The 25,223-nt window shown below is 33.9% G+C and overlaps 1 protein-coding gene across 1 annotated transcript in view; it reads left to right on the top strand.

Annotated features, from left to right (window-relative positions):
• Window positions 1-25,223, top strand: part of COG6 (component of oligomeric golgi complex 6) — a 97,824-nt gene that overhangs the window by 20,235 nt on the left and 52,366 nt on the right. The window contains exons 5-12 of the mRNA XM_033234544.1: window positions 3,920-4,031; window positions 5,981-6,063; window positions 6,422-6,492; window positions 8,613-8,706; window positions 13,862-13,990; window positions 14,067-14,158; window positions 16,403-16,467; window positions 21,329-21,420. Coding sequence (XP_033090435.1) covers window positions 3,920-4,031; window positions 5,981-6,063; window positions 6,422-6,492; window positions 8,613-8,706; window positions 13,862-13,990; window positions 14,067-14,158; window positions 16,403-16,467; window positions 21,329-21,420 — 738 coding nt within the window. The remainder of the gene's footprint in view (window positions 1-3,919; window positions 4,032-5,980; window positions 6,064-6,421; window positions 6,493-8,612; window positions 8,707-13,861; window positions 13,991-14,066; window positions 14,159-16,402; window positions 16,468-21,328; window positions 21,421-25,223) is intronic.

Here is a 25,223-nt window from a genome sequence, read left to right as displayed (position 1 = left end):
TCTATTATGTATTTTTCCGTAATATATATTTCACATATTGTTTTTTAACTTATTTATACAATATACAGTGATTGTATAAACATAATCTTAAATACTCTGGAAGTTATAATTTATATGTTTTATGTTAATATTTATCTCATATACTTTTTACTTAGACATTAAAAGCCCTCTAAAATTTCCATATATATGTTGATGTAAAGTAAGGACAAGGTCTATGTCATAAGTGCCTTTTGTCACACTGTTCTCTGGCATAGGCCTTATACATTGTAAGTCTCCAATAATGTTATTTGAATGAGTGAATATTCCCAAGCCAAATCACTGGACCATTTAACAATAACTTCCTGTCAGAATGGTTGTGAAAATTTACCTGAAAAGAATACATGTGGTAAAACTAGAGTAATATGATAATAAAAAATATATTAGAATTTATTCTGTCACTACTTTTAAAGTTGCCATCTTGATATTTCAAACTCTTGTTTTAGTGTTGTGCCCATTATAAAAATATTTTTGCACCATCTCTTTTGTAGCTATATTAAGAGCCTATGTTTCAGTCTTTATCTCATGATTGATTTTTAGATCCAGTCAGCCACATTATTTGGAATGAATTGTAATGATTAAGGGATATGATCAAGGTGGGTAACACTTGTTTTGGTTACAACAAAATGAAACTATAAAGAGACAAATTTTTCTTTGTGCCTAATAAATTGATTCTAAAGATAGATCCAAAAAAGCTCCCAAAAACATTTTATTTCGCATGGTTAATTTGCATAGTCTCTAGGAATTTGATGAAATTTTATAATTACTTTAAATTCTTTATGATAATGACTGGAACTTTTAAAAGTATAAAACAAAACCTGTTAAGGTAACTCTTTAAGCTTCTTAAAATTCATTTTTAATTTATAATTGACATAATGATTATATATATTTATGGGGTACAATGTAATGTTTCCAGGTAATTATCATATCTATCACTTTAAACATTTATCATTTCTTTGACAATATTCAAACTCTTCACTATCTTGAAATACCACTGCATTGTTATTTACTGTGGTCACCCTAGTTTGTAATAAAACAGTAGAACTTACTCCTCCTTACTGTAACTTTGTACTTGTTGACCAATCTCTTCCTCTCCCCCTCTCCACACTATCTTCCCCAACCTCTGGTAACCATCATTGTACTCTCTACTTCTATGAAGTCAACTTTTTTAGGTTCCACATATGATATGAGGAAGATCAAGTGATGTTTGTCTTTCTTACTTCACTTAACATGATGTCCTCTAAGATTCATCCATGTTTTCACAGTTGACAGGATTTCATTTTGTTTTATGGCAGAATAGTATTCAATTGTATGTGTACACACACACACACACACACACACACCCATTTTCTTATCCATTCTTCTGTACATGGGCATTTAGGTTGATTTCATATCTTGGCTATTGTGAATAGCACTGCAGTAAACATGGAAGTGCAGATGTTTCTTCGACATACTGATATTATTCCTTTGCATATATACCCAATGATGGTATTGCTGGATCACATGATAGGTTTTAGTTTTTTGAGGAACCCCACACTGTTTTCCGTAATGGCTTTACTAATTTATATTCCCACCAACAGTGTATAAGATTTCTTTTTTTCTCTACGTTTTTGCCAGCATTTGTTGTTTTTTGTCTTTCTGGTAATAGCCTTTCTAATTGAGAGGTGATACTGTGGTTTTGATTTGCATTTCCCTGGTGATTAGTGATGTTGAGATTTTTTTCATATAACTATTGCCAATTGTATGTCTTCTTTTGAGAAATGTTTATTTAGGTCTTTTGTCCATTTTTAAATCAGATTTTTTTGTTGTTATTGAGATGTTTAAGTTTCTTATATATTCTAGATAGTAGCTTCTTGCCAGATGCATAGTTTGCAAGTACTTCCCATTCTGTAGGTTGTTTCATATATTTAAAATCCTAAAGACTCCACCAAAAAATTGTAGAATTGTGTAAATATTAAATGAATTTAGTAAAGTTGCAGAAGACATTATCGACATACAAAAATCAGTAGTGTTTTCATACACGAACAGCAGATTATCTGAAAAAGAAATGAAGAAAGCAATTCCATTTGTAATAACTACAAAAAATGATAAAATACCTAGGAATAAACTTAGGGGGTGAAAGATCTCTACCATGAAAATTATACGACAGTGATGAAAGAAATTGAAAAGGACCCAAATAAATGGGCAGATAATCCTGTGTCCATGATTAGAAGAATTAATGTTGTTAAAATGTCCATAGTACCCAAAGCAATCTACAGATTCTATGCAATTACTATTAAAATATTAGTGACATTCTTCACAGAAATAGAAAAAAATCTTAAGATTCATATGGAAATGCAAAAGAACCTGGATAGTCAAAGCAAAAAGAAGACAGCTGGAGGCATCATATAGTACCTGACTTCAAAATATACTACAAAACAGCATGGTTCTGGTGTCAAAACACATAGACCAATGGGACAGACTAGAGAACCCAGAAATAAATTCATGCTTTTACAGCCAACCGATTTTCAACAAAGGCACCAAGAACACATACATGTTGGGTAAAAGACAGTGTCTTCAGTAAGTGGTGTTGGAAAAACTAGGTAGCTACACACAGAAGAATGAAACCAGACCCTTATCTCTCACCATATATAAAAATAAACTCTAAATGGATTAAAGAGTAACTTATACGACCCCAAATTATATAACTACCAGAAAAAAAAAAAATAGGAGAATTGTTCCATGAAATTGGACTGGGCAAGGATTTTTTGAATAAGACCTCAAAAGCACAGGCAACAAAGCAACCAAGCAAAAATAAGATAAATATTAAGATAACTTTCAGACATCAGTAATAAGATGATTAAGAACATAACAGTTAAATCTGTGTAGACTCAATTAGGTGATTTCTCATTTGAAATAAACAGATCTTTGCCGCCACCTGGAGGATTTTTCCTTGTAAGTTTCTTTATTCAGTAGGAGCATTAGCAACCAACTTTGAATTTAAAACCTCCCATCTCAAAGGTGCAAATAAAACAGAGATGGCAGATGCATTGTATCATCTATACAAATAGTGTTTATGTTTATCTTTGTTCATTCTTATTTGAAATCTGTTTAATTGTGGAATATTACTATTCTCTGGCTATTGCTAGTGAAATACTTTTATAACTTTATGTACGTATTTTCAGTTCTGAGATACAGAAACCAGGAATGTTGAGTTTCTGTTCAAGTAATTTGTGTACCTAACTTGCCTGCGGGTATTGATTCTACTCAGTCCATAGGTCCTTGAGCGTGCCTTTTTCTGTCAGCTAGTTTAGATAGGTTGCATTCAGATAATATTATTTAAAAGGTTGTTTTTATTACTATATTTTGTAGAAAAAGTGGGGAAGACAAAAGTGGATAAGTGACTAGCAATTTATGGAGAATTAATAAAGGAGTTCTTATCTTCTCTAACATAAACTAATAAATTTGATTTTTGATATGTACTGCATGTGAAAACGTAAAAGGCTAGGAATTGTTTTAGTGACTGAAGAGAAATTGGTTGAAAACAGGTACATATTTCTCCCTTATAAAAGCAATCTAGCAAACTGCAAGGTGAACTATTTAAGTACCTGTAAGTGGCTGCAAATTTGTAATGCAGGGACCATGCATGGACTTATTTTTTCTTTTGCATAATGATTAACTCCATTTATTGTGTGCAAGCATCTGAAATAGAACAATATTAGCTAATTTTATCACCTACATGTCTGATAAAATTATAATATTTGAGGCAGAAACAAGGCTTTTGAAAATGTTGAGAATTTTTCATACCTTTGTTTTAAAAAGTTATGTCTGAGATATAATTTGTTTTAAAACTATGCAACTGAATAAGATGCTTGAGTTTTATTGCTTGTTTTGAAAATTACAGCCAAAAATTAGAGATAAGAGCACAAGTCGCAGATGCCTTCTTATCCAAGTTCCAACTGACTTCTGATGAAATGAGTCTTCTCCGAGGTACAAGAGAAGGACCCATTACTGAGGTATCCTGACTTTCTATTGTAATCATTTAAAGTTTAGTAGTTACAGATATTAGAGAGAAATTGCATTTTTGAAGCTTTATTTTCCCATTTTAAAAAGTTTCATATGAGAATATTTTTATGTTTAGAAATTTAAGATGTGTATTTTAATATATTTTTCAAAGTAATGCATGTACTTTTTGAAAAGTCAGAGTCAATAAAGATTATAGAAAGAAAATCTATTTCACCTATTTTACTCTTCCTCACCTCTAGGTCTTTTGTCAACCATTTTCAATGTTATTAGTTGCTTCTTTTGTAAATTCTATATTCTAGATCTATAGTTAAAAAGAATATGCTTTGATTATCTATGTTAACTATTTTCTGTTGATTCTCTGTTGTGAAATGTGAGGATTTAGCCTTCTACCCACTCTGTCTCCTCCCCCAACACGGATAGTACACACGTATGTTCTCTTTATCTCCTTCATACACCGTAGTACAGTTAGACCACATTTTCTATTTTCTTTTTCTTTGAGACAGGGTCTCGCTCTGTCACTCAGGCTGGAGTGCAGTAACATGAGCACAGCTCACTGCAGCCTCAACCTCCCAGGCTCAAGTGATCCTCCCACCTCAGCCTCCCAGGTAGCTAGGATGACAGGCATGCACCACCACTCCTGGCTGATGTTTTTAATTTTAATTTTTAGTAGAGACGGGGCTCACTGTGTTGCCCAGCCTGGTCTTAAACTCCTTAGCTCAAGCGATCTGCCTACCTTGGCCTTCCAAAGTGCTGGGACTACAGGTCTGAGCCGTAGTACCTACCACACATTTTTTATTTTCATTACAATGACATTACAGTGATTGAATGTTCTTTCTTTTATAACTTTGTGTCTTTCCTTGGGTTAGAAATCGCTTATTTTTTCATCTAATTAATTTTTTAAGCTATTCCATTCTTTCCAAACTGGCTGACAGTATTATAAAACCTCTCAAAATGTTAAATAACAAGAAAAAGTTTCATTTCTTTTTTTTTTCTTGAAGACATTAATAATTTTTCCAAAAAGGAATCTTTTGGTCTTCTAGCTGAGAAGAGCTGTAAACTTAAGCCTGTCGTCATCATTGTGGGATCAGAGAGCAAGAAGGGTTCTTGAGGTGGGGAAGGGTTCTCACTGAGTGTCTCTGAGTAGGTATCACTTTTACTGGCTTGGCTAAAATGGAACTGGTCATTTGGGTGTAGAGAGGTAAATAGGTGAGATAATTAATAGAGATATTATGTATGTACTGTCCTCATGTTTTGAGGAACTTTGTGCTTTTGAAATATTTGATATATCATTTTTTTCTTCCCTTGGTAGAAATTAGAAAAAGAAGATTATTATTATTATTATTTTAAGCTTTATCCATCAAAGAAAAATAACACATCCATTATTTTTCATGGGTGGAACACTATTTGTGGCACTCTGAAACCTAAGCCTCCAGTACATTTAAATATCAGTCAACAGTTTGGCATCTGTCACCTCCTATATATTTAACTTTGCATTCTACTCTTGGACGAGGGAGCAAGAATGAGTGTACAACAGATATGTAAAACATCATCTTCAGCAATAAGAAAGCCAGGCTTAAGTAATAAGATGGGTAATACACAGTATGTTTTTTTTAATTTACTAATTTTTAGTTTTGCATTTCTCATTAGACTATGTACACTTCTTGAGGACAGGGATTTTTGTCTTTATAAATTTTGTATTCCTGGCAACTGTCAACACTATTTGGCACGTAGTAGGAACTGGGTTAATTTGTTAATATGTCTTAAGATGTAAATAAATACCAGTTATATCATCTATGAAAACTTAGCGAAAGTTGAGATCAGTATAGGAAGTCTTCGTTAAAATGGGTGAGTTTGTTTGCCCTTGGCAGTGACCTTTCAGTTTTAAATAATGTAATTTTGCCTGAAGCATGGACATAAAGTCACATTCTTAATTTTAAAGGAGTTTTTCAAGGCACTTGGAAGAGTAAAACAGATTCATAGTGATGTCAAAGTTCTCTTGCGTACAAATCAACAAACGGCAGGGTAAGTAACTGCTCGTTGAACTAATTGCATTGCTGCTTATGTTTCCAAAATTTTAAAGATATTCTAGATTGTTTGTGAAGCTATATAGCATTTTGTGAAATAGAAGTTTAATCTTTATTTATCTTTAGAGAATAGTGAAGTTATACCCTGACAGGTTTAGGCTAAAACAGCAGTTGATAAGTAAGTGATGGTTAAAATGTGACATTTACTTAATTGTAGAAAATTATTGAAAAATCATTCCATAAAATGATGAAAAGTTAATATGCTGTAATGTGTAATATGCAAACAAAATAATTAGGTGCTTAGATGTAGCTGTTGACTAAGATTTAAATTATAATAAATCTTTAATTTTTTTTAGTTTAGAAATTATGGAACAGATGGCCTTACTTCAAGAAACGGCTTATGAAAGACTTTACCGATGGGCTCAAAGTAAGTGATTTATTTTATGTTGTCTAGATTCATGAACATTTGTAGTTGTTTTTTAAAATTTTACTTGGTCTTTGATATATTTTGATTTTAGTAGTCAAAAAAATTTGTTAAATAAAAATTGTATTTGATTTTTAAATTTTTACTTGGTCTTTGATGCATTTTGATCTAGTAATCAAAAATATTTTAAAACAGAAAAACAGACTTCACGTTTGAACACAGTTTTTGTGTTTGTATCATGAGCACCTGCTATCGGCCAAGCAGTATGCTTGATTAAGTATGAGAATAAAAACATGAAGACAGTTTCTGCCCTAGATTATCTTAAAGCAGATTAGGTGTCTCTTGTTGTTTACATAACTGTAAAGTTGTAAGTGGTAAATTGATTTTCTGCTGTTGCTGTAGCAAATTATTACAAACTTAATGGCTTAAAACAACACATATTTATTGCCTTACTCCTCTGTAGGTCAGAAATCAGACGTGGTTCTCACTATGCTAATATCTGAATGTTGGTAGACCTACATTTGTTTTTGTAGGCTCTAAGGGATAATCTGTTTCCTTGCTCATTCAGCTAGTTGGCAGAATTCAATTCCTTGTGTTTGTAGGATTGAGGTCTGTGTTTCCTTGCTGGCTGTCACTGAGGGTTTTTCCCAGTTCCTAGAGGCTGCCTGCATTCTTTGGCTTGCGGCCCCTTCCTCCATCTTCCAGGTCAGCCAGCAATGTCAGGTCAAGTCATTTTCTCGTGTTGATTCTCTCCTGCCTCATCTTCCATCTCATATCTCTAACTTTTCTGCCAGCTACTTACATTGTGAGGCCTGTGTGGTTACCTTGGACCCACTTGGGTAATCTGAGAAAATCTCTCCATTTTAAGGTCTACTACCTTAATTTCATTTATAAAGTCCCTTTTGCCATGTAAGGTTACATAGTCACAGATTCCAGGGATTAGGATGTGGACATCTTTGGAGGGCCATTATTTTGCCTACCAGGAATGCTTTATTTGCTTTAGATTTGTTTCAAAATGTTTCAATAGACATTTTGCAAATAGCCTATTAAAACCAGAGAAGATACTTAAAACAAACAAGCACGGAACAGGAGCACATATTTTAATAGGTGTTACCAATGAACTGTTGGAAGGGGTTGGAATTAAATTTAGTTAACCAGCTACTCCTGTACTATGCTCTGCAAATGGAATTCGCTGGTCTGGTTGGTTAAGTCTTTATCTCTAAAACCTGTTTGTTTTTCTACCTATCTCCTTCTTTACACTGTTTGCTTCCATCTGGAGTGTTATCTGCCTTTCTCTCGTTGCATCTCATTGTATTTTTTTCATATATGTCTTATCTCACTAGTTTTTTACTTTCTCAAAGGCATGGACATTGACTCAAATTTCTTTGTGTTTCCACAACATCTTACATAGTGGCTCCCAACTGTGGGCCTCTGTCTTGTGGAGACTATGAAGACGTTTTAAGATGTCTTCAAATCTCTGTGCATATTTTGTTTTCAGTCAGTGCATGCTAGAAAGTATACTGCCAGTGTGAAGTCCTTGTGTACCAAAGGTTGGGAATTTCTGAGAAGTTCTAAATTTGAATGTACTAGGCACTTGTGAGCATGTTATAGATAAAATTAGAACAATAAAGAAAAGTTGGTGTAGAGATTTTTAAGAGTTTAAAATTCAAACTCTTTTGAAATTATAATTGTATCACTATATATTGGTTAACCACATTAACAATTTTAGCAAACTGCTTAAAGATTGCTTCTTAGGGAAGGAACTGATAATATATTTTTAGTGCTCCTCCCTGCCTCCCTAATAATGTCATGTATATGGTAGTTGTTAGGGAATACTTGTTCATTGGTTGGTTTTTTCAGAACTCTAGTTTTTTATAATAATAAAATACAGCTTTGGGGTATACCTGATAGCATATGTGGTCATTTAAAGTTATATAACTACTTAAGCTTAACTTTTTAGTTTGGTTGACAGCATAAATTAGTTTTTGATTGGTGTATCTAGGTTTTTCTGAGGATTTTTTTTATGGGGTGTTTGCCATAGAATTTAGACTCCTGGAATGCAACAGACATAATAAACATCTAAGCTGAATTTAACAAAAGTTATAATGTTAATTATATTTCAGATGAATGCAGAACATTGACACAAGAATCATGTGACGTATCTCCAGTATTGACACAGGCAATGGAAGCCCTGCAGGACAGACCTGTCTTATATAAGTTGGTGACTTTTTCTTAATTAAAAAAGAAGGCCTACTTTTCTTTTGATAATTTACTTTAAATATCAGTATTATCAAACGCATATATAATAGTTTGAGTAATATTTATAATAATTGACAACAATATTATTCACCTTAACTTGAATTTGTTTCATGGGATATCAGCTTATTTGAATTTTACATACTATAGAATACAATATGGAAAGAGAAACCAAAGTGTTTCTGTATCTAGACTACCTCTTATTTATATAGAGGTTCAGTGACTTTTCCCCCATCATCTCATTAACTCCCTTAGAATTGTAAGTAACTAAAACTCCTATATGAATCCTTCCCTGCAGAGACTGAAGTCATACCAGAACTGAGAAATATGGTTATGCAGAGATGAAAAAAAGAATATTTAATATCAAGGTTCTATGAATAGGAGTTAGGAAGAGAGGGCCCAGGTCTTTGATCTCATAATTGATGTCAAATAAGGGCCATGTGGTAATGCTTTGAATAAGAATTTAATGCATTTTATATTTGTTGATATGTTTATTATTTTATATTTTAATTTTATTCGCTTAATTTTTTTTTTTTTTTTTTTTTTTGAGACGGAGTCTCGCTCTGTCGCCCAGGCTAGAGTGCTGTGGCCGGATCTCAGCTCACTGCAAGCTCCGCCTCCTGGGTTCCCGCCATTCTCCTGCCTCAGCCTCCCGAGTAGCTGGGACTACAGGCGCCCGCCACCTCGCCCAGCTAATTTTTTATATTTTTTAGTAGAGACGGGGTTTCACCGTGTTAGCCAGGATGGTCTCGATCTCCTGACCTCGTGATCGCTTAATTTTTATAAAATAAAAAGTAAATTCTTTAATGCCTAAAGTAGTATGAGCATAAGCTTTAGCTAGATGTAGGGGTTCATGATATTAACAATTCTGAAAATAGGAAACCAGGGGACTCTTACCAAGGTAGTACTTCCTGCTCTGAATCATCCCTTTCAGTTTCTGCTTATACTATTTTTAGAGGACCTTCCCATTACTTTCTGATTGGAAGACTACTTATCCTATCATAAGGTCACGGAACGCAAATGCTGAACAACTGTGTAAAATAATAACACCCCAGTGTACTTACTGAGTACTATGTGTTAAGTACCATTTTACATTCTAGAAACACAGCTTCAGTAAAGCACTACCCTCCAACTGCTTTATTTTATGGACCTGGAGATAAACAAATGCATTTTAATTGAATGTACTAATTGCTAGTCTAGAAGTCATGTTCCAGATGCTGTGTGGCTCAAGTATTCTGAGGTAGGGGAAAGAGTGAACATCAGTGAAAGTTTCCTATGGAATTAGGTATAAAGTGAGTTCTGAAGGCTGAATAGGCATTTTCCTAGAAGTAAAGGAAGAACAGTTTCCAGGTTGAGGAAACAGTAATGCAAAGATATACATTGAGAGAACATGCACCTTTGGGAAATGAATTGCAAAAGCTTGCCCTGGCTATTGAATTAGGGGCAATAGCTGGATCATAATAGCCCTGAGCGTTGTGCATATACATATGATACGTTAATGTTTACCACTGATCAGCAGCTTAGCAGCTCTTTGAAATTTCTTTCCCAACTTTTTCACTTTAACATATTGGCATTGATTATGAGTCTTTTAGCACTTAAAACATTTAGTGTTTGATTTTAACAACTGTTGCATTGTCTGCAGATTAATATTTATTCACAAGGTTAATCTTTAAAAAAAAAAAAAAAGCCTTTGTGTGTTTTGGGCACCTGAAAACAACAGCTGACTTCTGCCATGCAAATAAATTTTTACTAAATTATAGTTCTTTATCAAAACTTGGAAAGCAGCAATATTAAATGCTTAAAAGGTGGGCTCTTGAGTCAAATTTCTTTAAGAAGTCCTTATACCTTTATAAGCTTCAGTTTCCTTCGCTGTAAAATGAAGATAACAATAGTGCCTATTTTACAGGGTTGATGTGAAGATTAAGTTAGATTGTTCACTTAAGGCACTTAGTGTGATGCTTGGTACATCACTAAATTTTAGATATTGTTTTTATTTTGAGAGGAGGTGACTAGAAAGCTGTCAACTAAAGAGGGGTGTATTTGAGGGCTATGTGGCAATCAGGGAAAAAGCTTGAAAGATAAAGAATGGAACTATAATGGAGAGGCAAAGAAGGTTTATCTGTGAAGGGCATATGCTAAGAAGCAGGGGGGCAGTAATGGCAATTCGGAAGATTTTAAGAGACATTTAGAACTTGAGTGGGGGAGTAAGTTTTTAAGACCGGATGATTAGAACAAGATAAATGCTAAAAAAAGAGAAAAGTGGCCTTTCCTTGAGTAATTATTTTCAAAGTGGTAGTTTCCTTACATTTAGGGAAAACTTAATAATGTGTCATGCTAACCACCAGATGGCACTATATGAACTTAATAAGTAATGTATAAAAGCTTCACTATCCATTATTGTGTCTCAAATAACGTAAGTATTATAGACAAGAAAAATGTCAATTATTGAAGTCCCTGGGGAAAGTTGCCATTACTCAGTGTTTCTTATGTAGTATATAACTGGAATGCTAATGCATTACTGACTTTTAATAATAAATCATGTACAATTATAAATGGAAGTGAAAAAATTTGATAATTCCTTTGGTAAGCCTTTAGAATATAAGTTATTTTAAAATGTAGTAATATGTACAATGCTGATTTTTCTTCCTTCTTTATGTATTTGTTGTATTTCAAAGAGGCACTTCTATACTATTATCTTTTAATTTGCTTTTTGATAAAAAATTTTCTCCTTTTAATTTGTTTTTTGACCAGAATTTCTTTAATGGTAGCTAAACACGATTTTTGAAATGAGACTTTTAATTTTAACTAGGGGTATTTGAGAATAGCTACATAATTTGAACATTCCCCCTGAAAAGGCTCCATTTTGAATTTTGATTATTGTTGGAAGAATGTCTGATTTTGGTCAAAGAATTTTTCTTCTGTCTCTGGGCCTTCCCAGGATGTTTCATGTCTAAAGATATTGAAGGTTCATGGGGCTTATGCTGTTTTTGCTTTAAATTATATTTGTTCTATAGGAGGATTGACATTAATATTAATGTTTATTGATATGTGTAGTATTAAACAGATGAAATTCCAGTGTTTGCTAGGCTTGGTAATTTACCTCATGTATAAGATACCAGTAGATTCACTGGATTCTGTTACAACTGTGGTCCCAGTGGACAGTCCTAGAAACAAATTATGCTGTTTATTTTTACTATGGTTAGCAGGGTCTTGGGAATGAGGATTAGCTTTATATACTTAAAAAGTTAAACATTTGTGAATTTTGTGCTGTGATAAGCAGTCATAAGTTCATTATTTCAGAGAATCAGGTGATCATTTAAAAGATGGCATTCTTCACACTAAATGGATTTATAATTTAAGAGCATGAGGGAAAAAATAGCAATGAGCATTTTGGTTCTAATTTGTTTAAAAAATAGAAAGTAAATGCAAGGCCATTATGCACTTTAGCAAAACTTAGCTGGATATTGCACTTTCCCTTTTCTGTACTAGTATGTCACCACAGGGAATCTCAAAACCATTTCTTTTTAACAGAAAACAAACACACAAAGAACCATAGTCTAGTTAATAGTAAACAGTCCTCAAAAAAGGTTCATATTCCTAAATATTTATAGCTATTTGCCAGTTCTACCGACTTTCTCTTTTATTTGGAAGTGAACCATCTTTCACATGTTTACCAAAATGTGGATTTTTCATCCAATTAACAGCATATGAAAGAAAGCTACGTAGCCTAAGATATTAATTATTTTGGTATCTTGGGAAGTTTTGGTAATTGTTGTTTATATATAGGAATTAAAGAATTATTGACATAATTCTTAAAATTTAGTATGGTAGAATACTGTTTAGAGGTTTACAACTTAGTCTAGAATCTGCTGACATCAGACTGCTAAAATATATTTTGTTTTTCTTTATACTTTTAAAATGGAAAGAACTTTCAACTGAGGGATGGATGTCAGGAATGGTGGTGATAATGGGAAACAAGGCTGAATCAAGTCAAAGAAATGGGTACTACAGAGAGCTCCAGGCCCTTTTTATAAATTGAATCCCAAATTGTCCTATTCCCCAGTTAAAAGCTTTCCTTCCCTACCAGTTCCTTCACCTTAGAAAGCCTTTCCATGCCTTTTCAATTATAATAGGTGACTTCTTAATACATGTTTTTTAAAAAGGTATTTGCTTGTATATGTGATTGGTCAGTAAATTTAAGGAACATCTATTATGTCTAATTTTGGAGTCCAAATAAGCTTTTAAAAATGGATAGCAATTTTTAGAGCAAAATTTGGTGATAATTGTGATAGTATGTATAAAGAAGACTTTTTAATGTAGAAGAGAAAATCTCAATTTTTGAACTGCAGAATTCTTTTATTTTTTTCTGAGACAGGGTCTTGCTCTGTGGCTTAGGCTGGAGTATAGTGGAGCAGTCACTGCTAACTGTAGCCTGAACCTCATAGGCTCAAGTGATCCCTGTAACTCAGCCTCCCGAGTAGCTGGGACTATAGACATGCACCACCATGCCTGGCTATTTTTTTTTGTTTGTTTAATAATGAGAAAGGGTCTCATTATTTTGACCAGCCTGGTCGCTAACTCCTGGACTCAAGTGCCCGCCTTCCTCGGCCTCCCAAAGTGGTGGGATTGCAGGTGTGAACCACCACACCCAGCCATGGATTGCAGAGTTCTAATTATAATCAGCTTTTGAGAACTGTTATGACTTTATGTAAAACAGTAGAGCATCGTTTTAGACTATAAATATATATACTGAAATATACTGAAACCTAATATACTGAATATACTGAAACCTAAAAAGTTAAGTCTTCCCACCTTGGCTTGATTTTCCTACTTTTACTATGTCCATTGCTTTATCCCTTATTACTGCTGCCTCTGCTTTAGTCCCATATTCCAGCATTGTTTCTTAGGAGGGGTAAAAGTTTTTACTTTTTGATTCAATTTTCAATGCCGAAGTTATCTCTTAAATATTTTTTTCTTGTTTGAAAGCAGTGTTGCTTGACCAAATGCCTAAAAGAGCTTTAAGTACTTGCTTGTCTCAGAAATTGCATGAATAGTCTGATATAGCCACTAGAGACAAAGAACCCCAACCATTTTTTATACAACTTGTTTCTTCTAGATATACCTTAGATGAATTTGGAACAGCCAGAAGAAGTACAGTTGTTCGTGGATTTATTGATGCGCTCACAAGAGGGGGCCCCGGAGGTACACCTAGACCAATTGAAATGCACTCTCATGATCCTTTGAGGTATAGTAATCAGACAGCAGGAGAGGAGTAGATGTTTTTCCAAAGGAAATCTTTATTAACATTTAGTTTTCATTAGGTATGTGGGAGATATGTTGGCTTGGCTCCATCAAGCTACTGCTTCTGAAAAGGAACACCTTGAAGCTCTCTTAAAGCATGTAACTACGCAAGGTGGGTCCACCGATTACATTGCTAATGCCTAAATATGGAAAATAACACAAGCATCTCTGTTTCTACCCTTGTTGCCATCTTCTTCACTTAGATAAACACCTTGATGGTACAATAAGTGTCCTGATTAGTTTTTCTCTTCTCTAGATTCTCCCTCATTCTGCTAATAGACTTTCTCTTCCATCACCTTTGTCCTGTCACTCAACTGTTCAGTTTTAGAGTGAACCCTAATGACCTTCCATATCAAACCTAGATGCCTCTGTGGCACTTTTAAGAAATTTCTGGAATATCTAGCATACATTTTCTCAAATCCTCTGCATGACTCTTTAAAGGTGCAAGGTGGTGTTATCTTAGTTTTATCTGTGTGTAAACAGGCTGAGTGACTTGTTTAAGGTCTTTAAGCTACTAATCTTTTCATTTCTGCTACCCAACCTCTTTTTTCATTCTCATGACACTGTTTTAAAATTTTAAAACAATTATCATATCTGTTAGTATGTTTCTGCATTGCTATAAAGGAATACCTAAAGCTTGGTAATCTATAAAGAGGTTTAATTTGACTCACGGTTCTGCAGGCAGTAGAGGAAGCATGATGCCAACATCTGCTTCTGGTGAAGGCCTCAGGAAGCATAGAGTCATGGTGGAAGGTGAAAGGGGAAGAACCAGCATGTCACATGGTGACTGAGGGAGCAAGACAGAGAGATGGGAGGTGCCACACACTTTTAAGCAACACTGACTGTTGTGAGGATAGCACCAAGCCATTCATAAGAGATCCACTCCCATAACCCAAACCTCTCCCACCAGGCCCCACCTCCGACATTGGGGATTACATTTCATCATGAATTTAGAGGGGAAAAACATCCAAACTACATCACCATATATACAATGTACTTAAAATTTTTGTCTTGATGTCAAGGAAGAAAAATAACTGTAGTTGAGAGTTGCTGATGTCTTGTTTACAGAATTCCAAATCTTCTTAGTTGTGATTACCTAAAGAGGCCTGTTTTAGAGTTTGAGGGTTTAGTGTATGTGTGATTTTAAAATGTTCTATTTTTGATAGGAAGTTAAGAGAGACACTGTGGCTTGATATCACTTGACTGTTTTACATAGCTCAGCCACACGTCTCTGTGGTTCACATTATCTGCAAGATGAGTCAGTGTTATAGTGGTAATACTAACCTCATAGATTCTAACTCTTCAGTATCAAGATTAGACTCAGCATATGTTAGATTGGCACAAAGTGTGCATTGTTAGGTTCTCTTTCTGTTATTATTCTCATTACCCCGTTTAAATAAATGTGTTTCCTTAAAGATGTTTTAGAAAAGTATATATAAGGCAGTGTTAAGAAAGAAAATAGATTGTAGTTAGATGAAGTAGGTTATTCTACAGGAATGACTTCAGTCTTCTGGGCTCTGTAAAAATGAAGGTGGTTACAAGCAGTAAATGTCAAATACCCAGCACAGAGCTTGATAAATAGTTGGTGTTTGGAAAATACCAGTTTTTCTGTAAGATTTCAAGGTGTATTTTTCAACTTTATACCCTCAGTGTATGTGCTAAGCAGTACTGCCTGGAACAAGATGTTTGTAAAATAAATGCTAATACATCTTGGCATCGCTTCATTCAATGAATACATTTCAGACTTTTTTTTTCTCCGTCTTATAAATTTAATCTTTTTCACAAAGAAATATTCATTTTATTAACTCAAAATCAAATGAATTAAGGCTTTCTAGACACATATTAGGTATTATCACAATTAGTAATATGTTAACACAATTAGTAATGTCCCAACAGATATCAAACTTACTAAAATATTGTTATGGTTAATTTTTTTTTTTTTTTTTGAGATGGAGTCTCATTCTGTCGCCCAGGCTAGAGTACAGTGGCGCAAGCTTGGCTCACTGTAAGCTCTGCCTCCCAGGTTCACACCATTCTCCTGCCTCAGCCTCCCGAGTAGCTGGGACTACAGGCGTCCGCCACCACGCCTGGCTAATTTTTTGTATTTGTAGTAGAGGCGGGGTTTCACCATGTTAGCCAAGATGATCTTGATCTCCTGATCTTGTGATCCAGCCAACTCGGCCTCCCAAAGTGCTGGGATTACACGCGTGAGCCACCACGCCTGGCCCTGTTATGGTTATTTTAAAAGTTATTAGTGCCATTAATTATATGTATTATATATCATTTGTTTTTTGAACTTATATGAAGCAAGGTATAATATGGAAACAAATATTAATTATGTAGTAATTAATTTTAGGTGTTGAAGAAAATATTCAAGAAGTTCTTGGGCATATCACTGAAGGTGTGTGCAGGCCTCTAAAGGTAAAATATTTTGTTTTTACATATGCTATATGGTACCTGGTTAAATTATTACCTTATTTGTAGGAACTTAAGAAACTGATACCAGCTCAAATACAATCTATAATTTTTTCAAATTAGCACACTAATGTAGATGAATAAGAAACATTTTAAAATAATAATTGCCAGTTTTCTCTCTGACAAAGAAAATTGGAAATATTTGTAGTTTACGTATATTGACCTATTTTTTACAGATTATATTTCCTGTAGTAATTTTTCTTACTCAATTGAGAAAAAAGTCTATTAAATTTAAATAGCAAATCTATGAACTCTTAACAGAGAGATTTACTAAGAATATTTTGTTTACTTGATTGCTTCAAACATAGAAGAGTTTTTGCTTATAGCAGTAAATAATGATTAATCCAAGGATAAAATAATATGTATTGGTATTAGCAATACTATTTATAGTACAAGGAACAGAATTTGGAATCAAATTTGAGTTAGAATTCCCATATTGCCACTTAATTGTGTTTACTTATTCTATCTGCTTAACTCTTCTGCACCTGAATTATGCTCCCATGGAACCTGTATGTTAAAACATCTATCATCCAGGGTTGTTGTGAGGATGACTGTGTAGATGAATTACATAGTTTATGACACTTACTAAGTATTTAGCAGACGGTAAATACCTTTATTTTCCTTTATTAATATTTAGAGAATACTTGGCAATTGTTGGTTTACTTTTCCTTGTAAACCAATTTCTTTGGTTGACTTCAATTTCGTACATGGAAATTGAAATCCAGAAGTTTATTTTTTTCAAGAAATGAACTTTAAAATTAATTTTGTTTTATTTCTAAGGTTTTTTTTTTTTGTATATGTTCCAGGCAAGGAAATCTCAGATGACACACTTTGTGACAACTGACTATATTGACAAATTTAACTATTACTCTAACTTGATCTCATAGGACCTAACTGTATATTCAGAAATAAATATACAGAAACTGTATATTCAGAAATAAATGGCGAAGTATCTTGAAATTATTTACTTATTTCTCCCAAATGAAATATTTACTTGTCATAGTTTGATGTAGACATATATAACTTATATAAATGTTATTTTCTATACTGGTAGTTACTGGAAAGATAGAAGAAGAGGAGGAATAAAATGAGATTTATTTTGCTATGCTTTTATACCTTTTTATAACTTCATATAGTTAAACTCCTAGTCACTTTGATAAAGTGACTAGGTAAAAGATAAAGTAAATTTTACTTTATCTGCCTTACCTCCCCCCCTTCCTTGCTTGTGTAATTATGTTTCTTTTTACAGCTATTCTTTCTTTTTAAAAAAAAATTTTAATTTATAATTTTTGTGGCTACATAGTAGGTGTATGCTTTTCCTTTTCTTTTTAAAAAGTAATTGTGTAAATATTATAATTTTAGACTCTAAGGGTTATAGTGGACTTTTCATTTTCCTGTCCTGGTTTGAGTAAGAATTATTATATCAAAAATGTTTCAACTAATACCAACCACTTATATAAAGTCATTATATACTGAAGTCTGCCTTTGTTTTAAAATGTACTTAGAAATTCTCACTTCATCTTCCTTAAATGTACATACTCAGAAAGATCTTTATGACAATTGTAGGACCTTACTGTGATCTGCTGGCAAATTTAAATATAAGATGCCAAAGGGAAAGAAGACACTAGTAAGCAAACAAGTATCTTTTTGTGGTAAAATGAAGAAAAATTCCTTTTCTGAAATGACAGAAACTTGAAATCTTTCCATATGATGATAATATGTATTGCATACTCCAGAGAATATTTAGCAGGTGTTCACAATAGTTACATATCAAATTAGCTTGATAGTGATATATAATCCAGCAACTTCATACCTCCCTTCCTTTTATACTGATAGACAGTGTTACACTGTTTTAAGAATTTTTTTTTCTGTATGACTTTATTTGGTGGTTATATTTTCAGTGATATAGTTGTTAGATGAGGAAAAAAATTTTGACTTTTAATGTTTCCTTTTGTAATTATAATTCTGAATTTTTCTAGTGATCAATCTGCTTTTATAATCTCACTCATACAAAATTTCTTCTTCCTAATTGATAAGCAGCTAAACTTTTTCTAATGACATATGATATTGGATGTTATGGCTACTTTTCTGTCCATTATTATTCTTTGTAGAAATGATTTTTTTTAGAGTAAGAGATTTTGATTTTTAGAAGCATAAAGAAAAGGTTATAGTGGTAATGGGAGATAATCCTTGAGAAACTATATATTTGATTTATTCTACCTTGTTTAATCTTTTCTTTGTCTTAGTAAAGTGAAACATCATAGGTGGTAGATTAAATATTTGTAAATGTATGCATTAAGATAAGATCTGTAAACCTATTGCCAGTTTAAAGAATCGGTGCTCTAAGTTTAAGATTACATATGTTGTATAGAGGATACTATTCATGGCTCATCAGCATCAACCCTATTATTTTGTACATGTCTTTACTCCAAAATTGTAGCTAGAAAGATCAGAACCAATATATTAAATTTTTTTTTCAAGCCCATGGGTATAAAATGCTTCTTTTATGTGAATGTTTTAGATTGCTGAGAGATTACCAGCTATCATTTGAATTTTCTCTTTTAATAAAAACTTTAGGGTAGTATATGCTACAGACCTTAGATTATGGCGGGTTCTGTGAAAGCAGGCATATGTAAAAGATCAATGGCGTGGAAAATAAAGCTGAGTATTATACACAACATAGTCACTGGGCCCTCAGATTGAGGTATACATAGGAACAGATGTCTACCCTGAGCAGCTGTCTGTGATACTAAGGTAAAGGAAATTCATCATCATCTTTTTTAGTCCTCCCTTCTTTCCGTGTCCCCTTCATGAACACAAACCCACTCTCTTTCTCTTGCTCTCACTTTTGCTCTAGCTGTCTCTCTGGCCTTGGAGAGGAGAGCCACTGTTCTTTTAGCTCTTCCCTGCCTTCTCTGCTGTCAGGGTGCCTGAAGCCCATTTTGCTGCTTTTAATATCTGCCTTTATGGTTGATGCTGCTTCTCACAATGCAGTTAGGAATTATTGAGTGCTTATGATGTGCCAGGATTTGTTCCAACACACTTTATATCTGAGCCATTATTCCCATTGCTGCTTTCCATCTCCGCTAATGATTTTTCCCTCCACTGTCATCACAGTGATAATTTCCAGCCCAGTTGCTGCTACCACCACTTCTTTGGTCTCTTTGACCTTTTTTACTTTTTACTTTTTGTTTCTCTTGTCTTTTGTTGTTTCTCCTGTGACTATTGGGTTTTGCTGAAAATGGTTAGCCTCTTATATAGCCCTCAAAAGACAGAGTGTTTCTTTCTGTGTGGCAAACAAAGCATTCTTGGTGTATTATTTGTCAGTCTCCTGATTTTCCAGTCTTTCTCTGTTCTATTTTGTATTGTAGCTGTTGTATTGTTTATTGCCACTTGCCTTCAAAACCTTTGTATTCGAGAGAGATAGAAATTGGTTTTTTTTCTTCCTTCCTCCCTTCCCTCTTTTATTTTCCTTTCTTTCTTTCTCTCTCTCCCCTCTTTTCTCTCTTTCTTAAGGGAGTTAGAACTAAGAATATTTTCTTGATGCCTCAAAATTCTGGAAGGCAGGTGGCCAGATAGCTGAGATGGTGTTTAAAATCTGCTAGTAAAGAGCTGTTTGCCTACAGTTAACATTTTTTATATTTTTCTGTAATAATTATATTAAAATTAAGAAAATATCACTTTTATTGATATAACATATAATTTAAGTCACTATTAAGGTCTTGGTTTAAAAATAAATTATAATATGGAAAAATATATTTTTTAAGTTCAAATGCCATTCATGATCCATGGTATTGTGGTAGTTAGATAGTGTATCACCTATACCAACAGATGAACCAATTTCACAAACATATTAATGTAAATGTAAATTGATTTCTGTAATCTAAGAGGCTTTTGTATGCAGATATGAAATCTCATTTTAGCAAATCGTAGTTGTTTTATGACGTGCCAAAATCTAAATACAGAGAAAGTTCAACTTTTAAAAGCATTTATTAAACATCTGTTGTGTATATACTGTTCTACCAGATGTTACAGAGATGTAAAATAGGCAGAAGAAGACATAATGTCTATACTGTATTTGTATTTAGAAACTAGTTAGGAAAGCAAGAAGATATAATGTAAGCAATAGCTTAAGGGTAGATACAATATTTAGGTAAGCATTTATCAGTGTAGTTTAGATTATATTCATTAATAAGAGAAAAGAAAGATCAGTGAAGGATGAAATTTAATTAGAAAAAATTTGTATTTGCTAAATCTTGAGGCAGATCAAGTTAATCTTGAACTAGATCTGATTTTGCTCTGGTAGTCTTATAATTTGGCAAATATGTTGGTGCTAATTCAAGATTTGTCTACTTTTCTATTCTTTGATTAATAGACAAACTTGATATAATAATTTGTAGACTGGAATTTTTTTTCTTGAATATTTGGCAATAAAGCAGTATGTTTTCATGATAATCTGTTTTACGGATGTAGCAGTTGCCTTTACAATTTAGTATTGAACCACATTCCATTATATACTGGTGATAAATCTCAAATGATCTCAATGTATTGATATTTCTGGTAACAACTGGCTTGAACCAAATTCTGCAAATAATGGGTCAGTTTTTTTGTAGAGTATATCTATGTTAAAATGTTTGTTACTTTACTATCTTCTATGACTTACTACTCAGAAATTATTTAGGAGGCATTTTGTAATCTCTGCAATAATAAAATTGTGTCTTTGTTATTCTATTCATACCATATGTTATTAATGAAAAAAAGTTATACTTTTAAGAAATGTTTACTTTCCTCTCATGTATTTTAATAGGTTCGAATTGAGCAAGTAATAGTTGCTGAACCTGGGGCAGTTTTATTATATAAAATTTCTAATCTCCTCAAATTTTATCACCATACAATCAGGTAAGTGGAATGGCAAAATGTGCTTGCCAAATCCAATGTGATGTTTCTTTCAGTTACAGCACAGTATAAGTTTTTTTTTATATTGTGTATGGTAATTATACACTAAGTATAGACTAAGCATAACTAGTAGAACCTCCACACCATGTAAATCATTATATGTATATTATACGTGCTGTGCCTTAAGGTCTATTATTTCCTTTCTCCTTTTTTCTCCAAGCTTAACTACACACACACACACACACACACGCACACACACACACACACACACACACACAACTTATATAACAAAATAAGTCTATAATGTAAGTCTTTATTGAGTCTTCCTGCATTAGTAAAAGACATGCAAGGCAACTAACGCAGCCACACCATATATTCACAATAGAGCATAGTGAATTAAATGTTCTATTCTGGATGTAAATAACCTAAATTCTTTAGCATTTAGTTTACTATAAGTGATAAAATAGAACCATAGCTTTATCTTCTCTACATACTGGCAACTTTATCTGATTAGGAACCACTCGTCTTATATAAAATGTCATCTTTGACTCCAAAATATGCATTCATTTTTGCTTTACATATGTCTGTTGGTGGTATACCCTTGAGTTTTTTTTTTTTTTTTTTTGAGGGGAGTCTCGCTCTGTTGCCCGGACTGGAGTGCAGTGGCCAGATCTCAGCTCACTGCAAGCTCCGCCTCCCGGGTTTACGCCATTCTCCTGCCTCAGCCTCCCGAGTAGCTGGGACTACAGGCGCCCGCCACCTCGCCCGGCTAGTTTTTTTGTATTTTTTTTTAGTAGAGACGGGGTTTCACCGTGTTAGCCAGGATGGTCTCGATCTCCTGACCTCGTGATCCGCCCGTCTCGGCCTCCCAAAGTGCTGGGATTACAGGCTTGAGCCACCGCGCCCGGCCCCCTTGAGTTTTATTATAACTGTCACTGTAAGACTGTTACATGTGTAGTTATGTTAAAACAATGTCTTTCCAAGCCATATTTTTGATAGTTTTTATGTTTTTCTATTAAATAATTATTTAAAAATTACTTGTTATACAGTATGCCAGTATCAGGAATAGTAGGCCAACTATTAAAAATCTAAGAAGAATATAACTAACATTACCAGGAAAGGTTCAAGGAGCACTAGTTTACAGAGTACCAGAAAACTGGTAAGGTTATCACCTACCCCTTAGTGACAGACAGTAGCCACCCAGAACTTGACAGCTAAGAAGGGGATTTTACATCTTACTAGTAGATTTTCAAACAAAACTAACAAGCTGTAGTCTACAAAACTGCTCAGAGATAGGATTTGGATTAGTCCCTTAATATTTTAGATATAAACTTATTGTCATCGTTCCCATAATTCAAAAGCAATGAATTAGTTTCAGTTGTAATATTATAGCATCCTATAATAAGAGAATAATAAATACTTAGAAAACACAAGGGCAGCTGAAAGCTAGACATAGCAAATGCTGTGTTATAAAAAGATGCTGGTAAAATAATTTTTAAAATTGTTTATTTAATAATGTCCATGATGGGACTAAATGAAATTTATTATTTAAAGATATTGATATCTTAGTTTCTAATGCAGAAAATGTTAGAAAAAATGATTCAGATTCTGAAGATGATAATAGGTTTTTTAGGCTCTGATAATTGTAATTTTTCTGTCTTTGAAGATGATATTGAAGATGACAATTAAAATCTTTCTTTGATTGACTTTTTGCGTGTACTTTTTCTACTTGTTCACACATTTCCTCATTCAATTAAAAAGTTGACTGTATACTTGCCATTCTTCTAGGTAATAAGGAAACAGTAATTAACAAAACAGAGCTTAAACTTACATTCTAGTAGGGGAGACAAGCAAGTATAAAATAATAATTTTTGGTAGTTATACGGGTACTGAGGATAAAGCAGGAGAAAGGAAATAGAAAGTGTAGGGAGTGACCATATATGACTAGATATATGTGTGTGTGACTATTTTTGAGGCCATTCAGTAGAGGTGATATTTGAATACAGATGTGAATAATGTGGAGGAGTTGGGCATGAAAAGATCTTGGGGAAGAATGTCCAGGACAAAAATACACTCTAGTACTGAAGCTAGGAAAAGCTTGCATTTTGGAGGACTAGAAAGAAGACCAGGAATTGGAGTGTAGTGAATTGGAAGGAGTGGGGCGGGGGGATGAAATAAGAAAGGTAGAGAGAGGCCAGCTCGTGTAGGATTTTGAAGACCATAGTGGATATTTAGATTTCATACTGAGTGAATAAGATTGGGAAAAATGTGAGGGTTTTGAGTGACCTGAGCAGGTTTGTGTTACAAGGTTACTCTGAATACTCTGTGAATCATGTAGTGTAGTGAGACAAAAGGGAAAATAAGGAAGATATTTAGAAAGCAGTTTGTGGTCCTGAGAAGAGATGATGATGAGTTTAGACTAGGGTGACAGTAGTTGATTTCGGAGATAATTTATGTCACAGCCAATAGGACATGTATACATACTAGATAAAGTGAGGTGTGGGGAGTCAAGGATGAATTCTTGGCATTTGGTTTGAACAGCTGGGTGAATGGTTTTGTTTGCTGAGATGGGGAATGCTGGAGAGGAACTGGTTGATGGGGTGGGTAATGAAGAATTCCGTTCAGTTTTGGCCTTGTCAGATTTGATGTATCTGTGAACATAGAGTGGGAGATTTTGAGTGAGCAAATAATACAGAGAGAAATCAGGGCTGAAGCTATAAATGTCTAGTTTTCAGAAAATAGATGACATTTGATGCCATGGGAGTAGGTAAGGTCACTTAAGAAATGAGTATAGATAAAGAATGGGGCTAAGGACTGAGTCCTGGGAAGCTCCAATATTTTGAGGTCAAGAAGAGGAGAAACCACAAAACTGGCAAGGAATAGCAGTGAAGTTGGGAAAAAAACAAGACGCATGCAAGATCTCAAAAAATTCACCTCTTATACATTAAAACTCCCAACAAAAGGAAGATATAGAGTCCAAAAAACAGGGACTCGAGCATGCTTGGATTATATATCTTTTCCTCTAAAACTTTTCTCCCTGGAATTAATAAACACTTTGATTTTGTACTTTACTTTCCTATGCCCTTATCACTATTTCGGATCCAAGCTATTTAAGAGAACTCAGCACTGCATTGTCTCACCATATAGTCCACCAGGTAATCGGCCTCTCTCCTGCCCCTGTCTGATACCCTTCTTGGAGCTCTCATTCCCCTCCAGTCTAGATGTGTTGCCCTTTAGGCCTACTGCAAGCTGCTTGGCTGTCACACTGGGATTTGTCTTCTTCACTAGCCTGTTCATTGGCTTGTTTTGGTTATCCCTGATTCTTTGGTCAGCTCTGAATAGTATTTACATGAGTGTAATGATATAAACATTGAATAGTTATTTACCAGAACTCTGTGCCCGTGGCTATATTAGGAAGCCTGGGGAAGGTACAGTTTGGGTGTGTTGTGGTGGAGGAGGAGAACTGTGTAAGAGAGTTTAACTCTTATCTTCTACATCAGGGAATTTGTAGATAATACCTAAAACTGAAAAATCAAGTAGTAGTATAAGCATGTTAGATAGAAATATGGAATGAAATGTCAGAAGAAACGTCTACAATTATCTGGACAAGTTACCGGAACATAGTGAGTGCCCAATAAATGTTAGGAAATTCTAGATCTGAATAACTGCAAAGTACAGCTGATAACTACAAATTTAAAAAAATGTAAATGTATGTTGAGCTCTTTCGAAATTTTTCATTAAATTGTTTCTATTTGTTTTCATTTAATTTGCTTCCCCTGTAGCTTGATGTACACTTTTGTTCAGAG

This window comes from Trachypithecus francoisi, unplaced genomic scaffold (assembly GCF_009764315.1).
Source record: "Trachypithecus francoisi isolate TF-2019V2 unplaced genomic scaffold, Tfra_2.0 Contig01461, whole genome shotgun sequence".
Taxonomy (NCBI): Eukaryota; Metazoa; Chordata; class Mammalia; order Primates; family Cercopithecidae; genus Trachypithecus; species Trachypithecus francoisi.
Note: the sequence above shows the minus strand (reverse complement) of the source record. Positions and strands in the feature narration are given on the sequence as shown.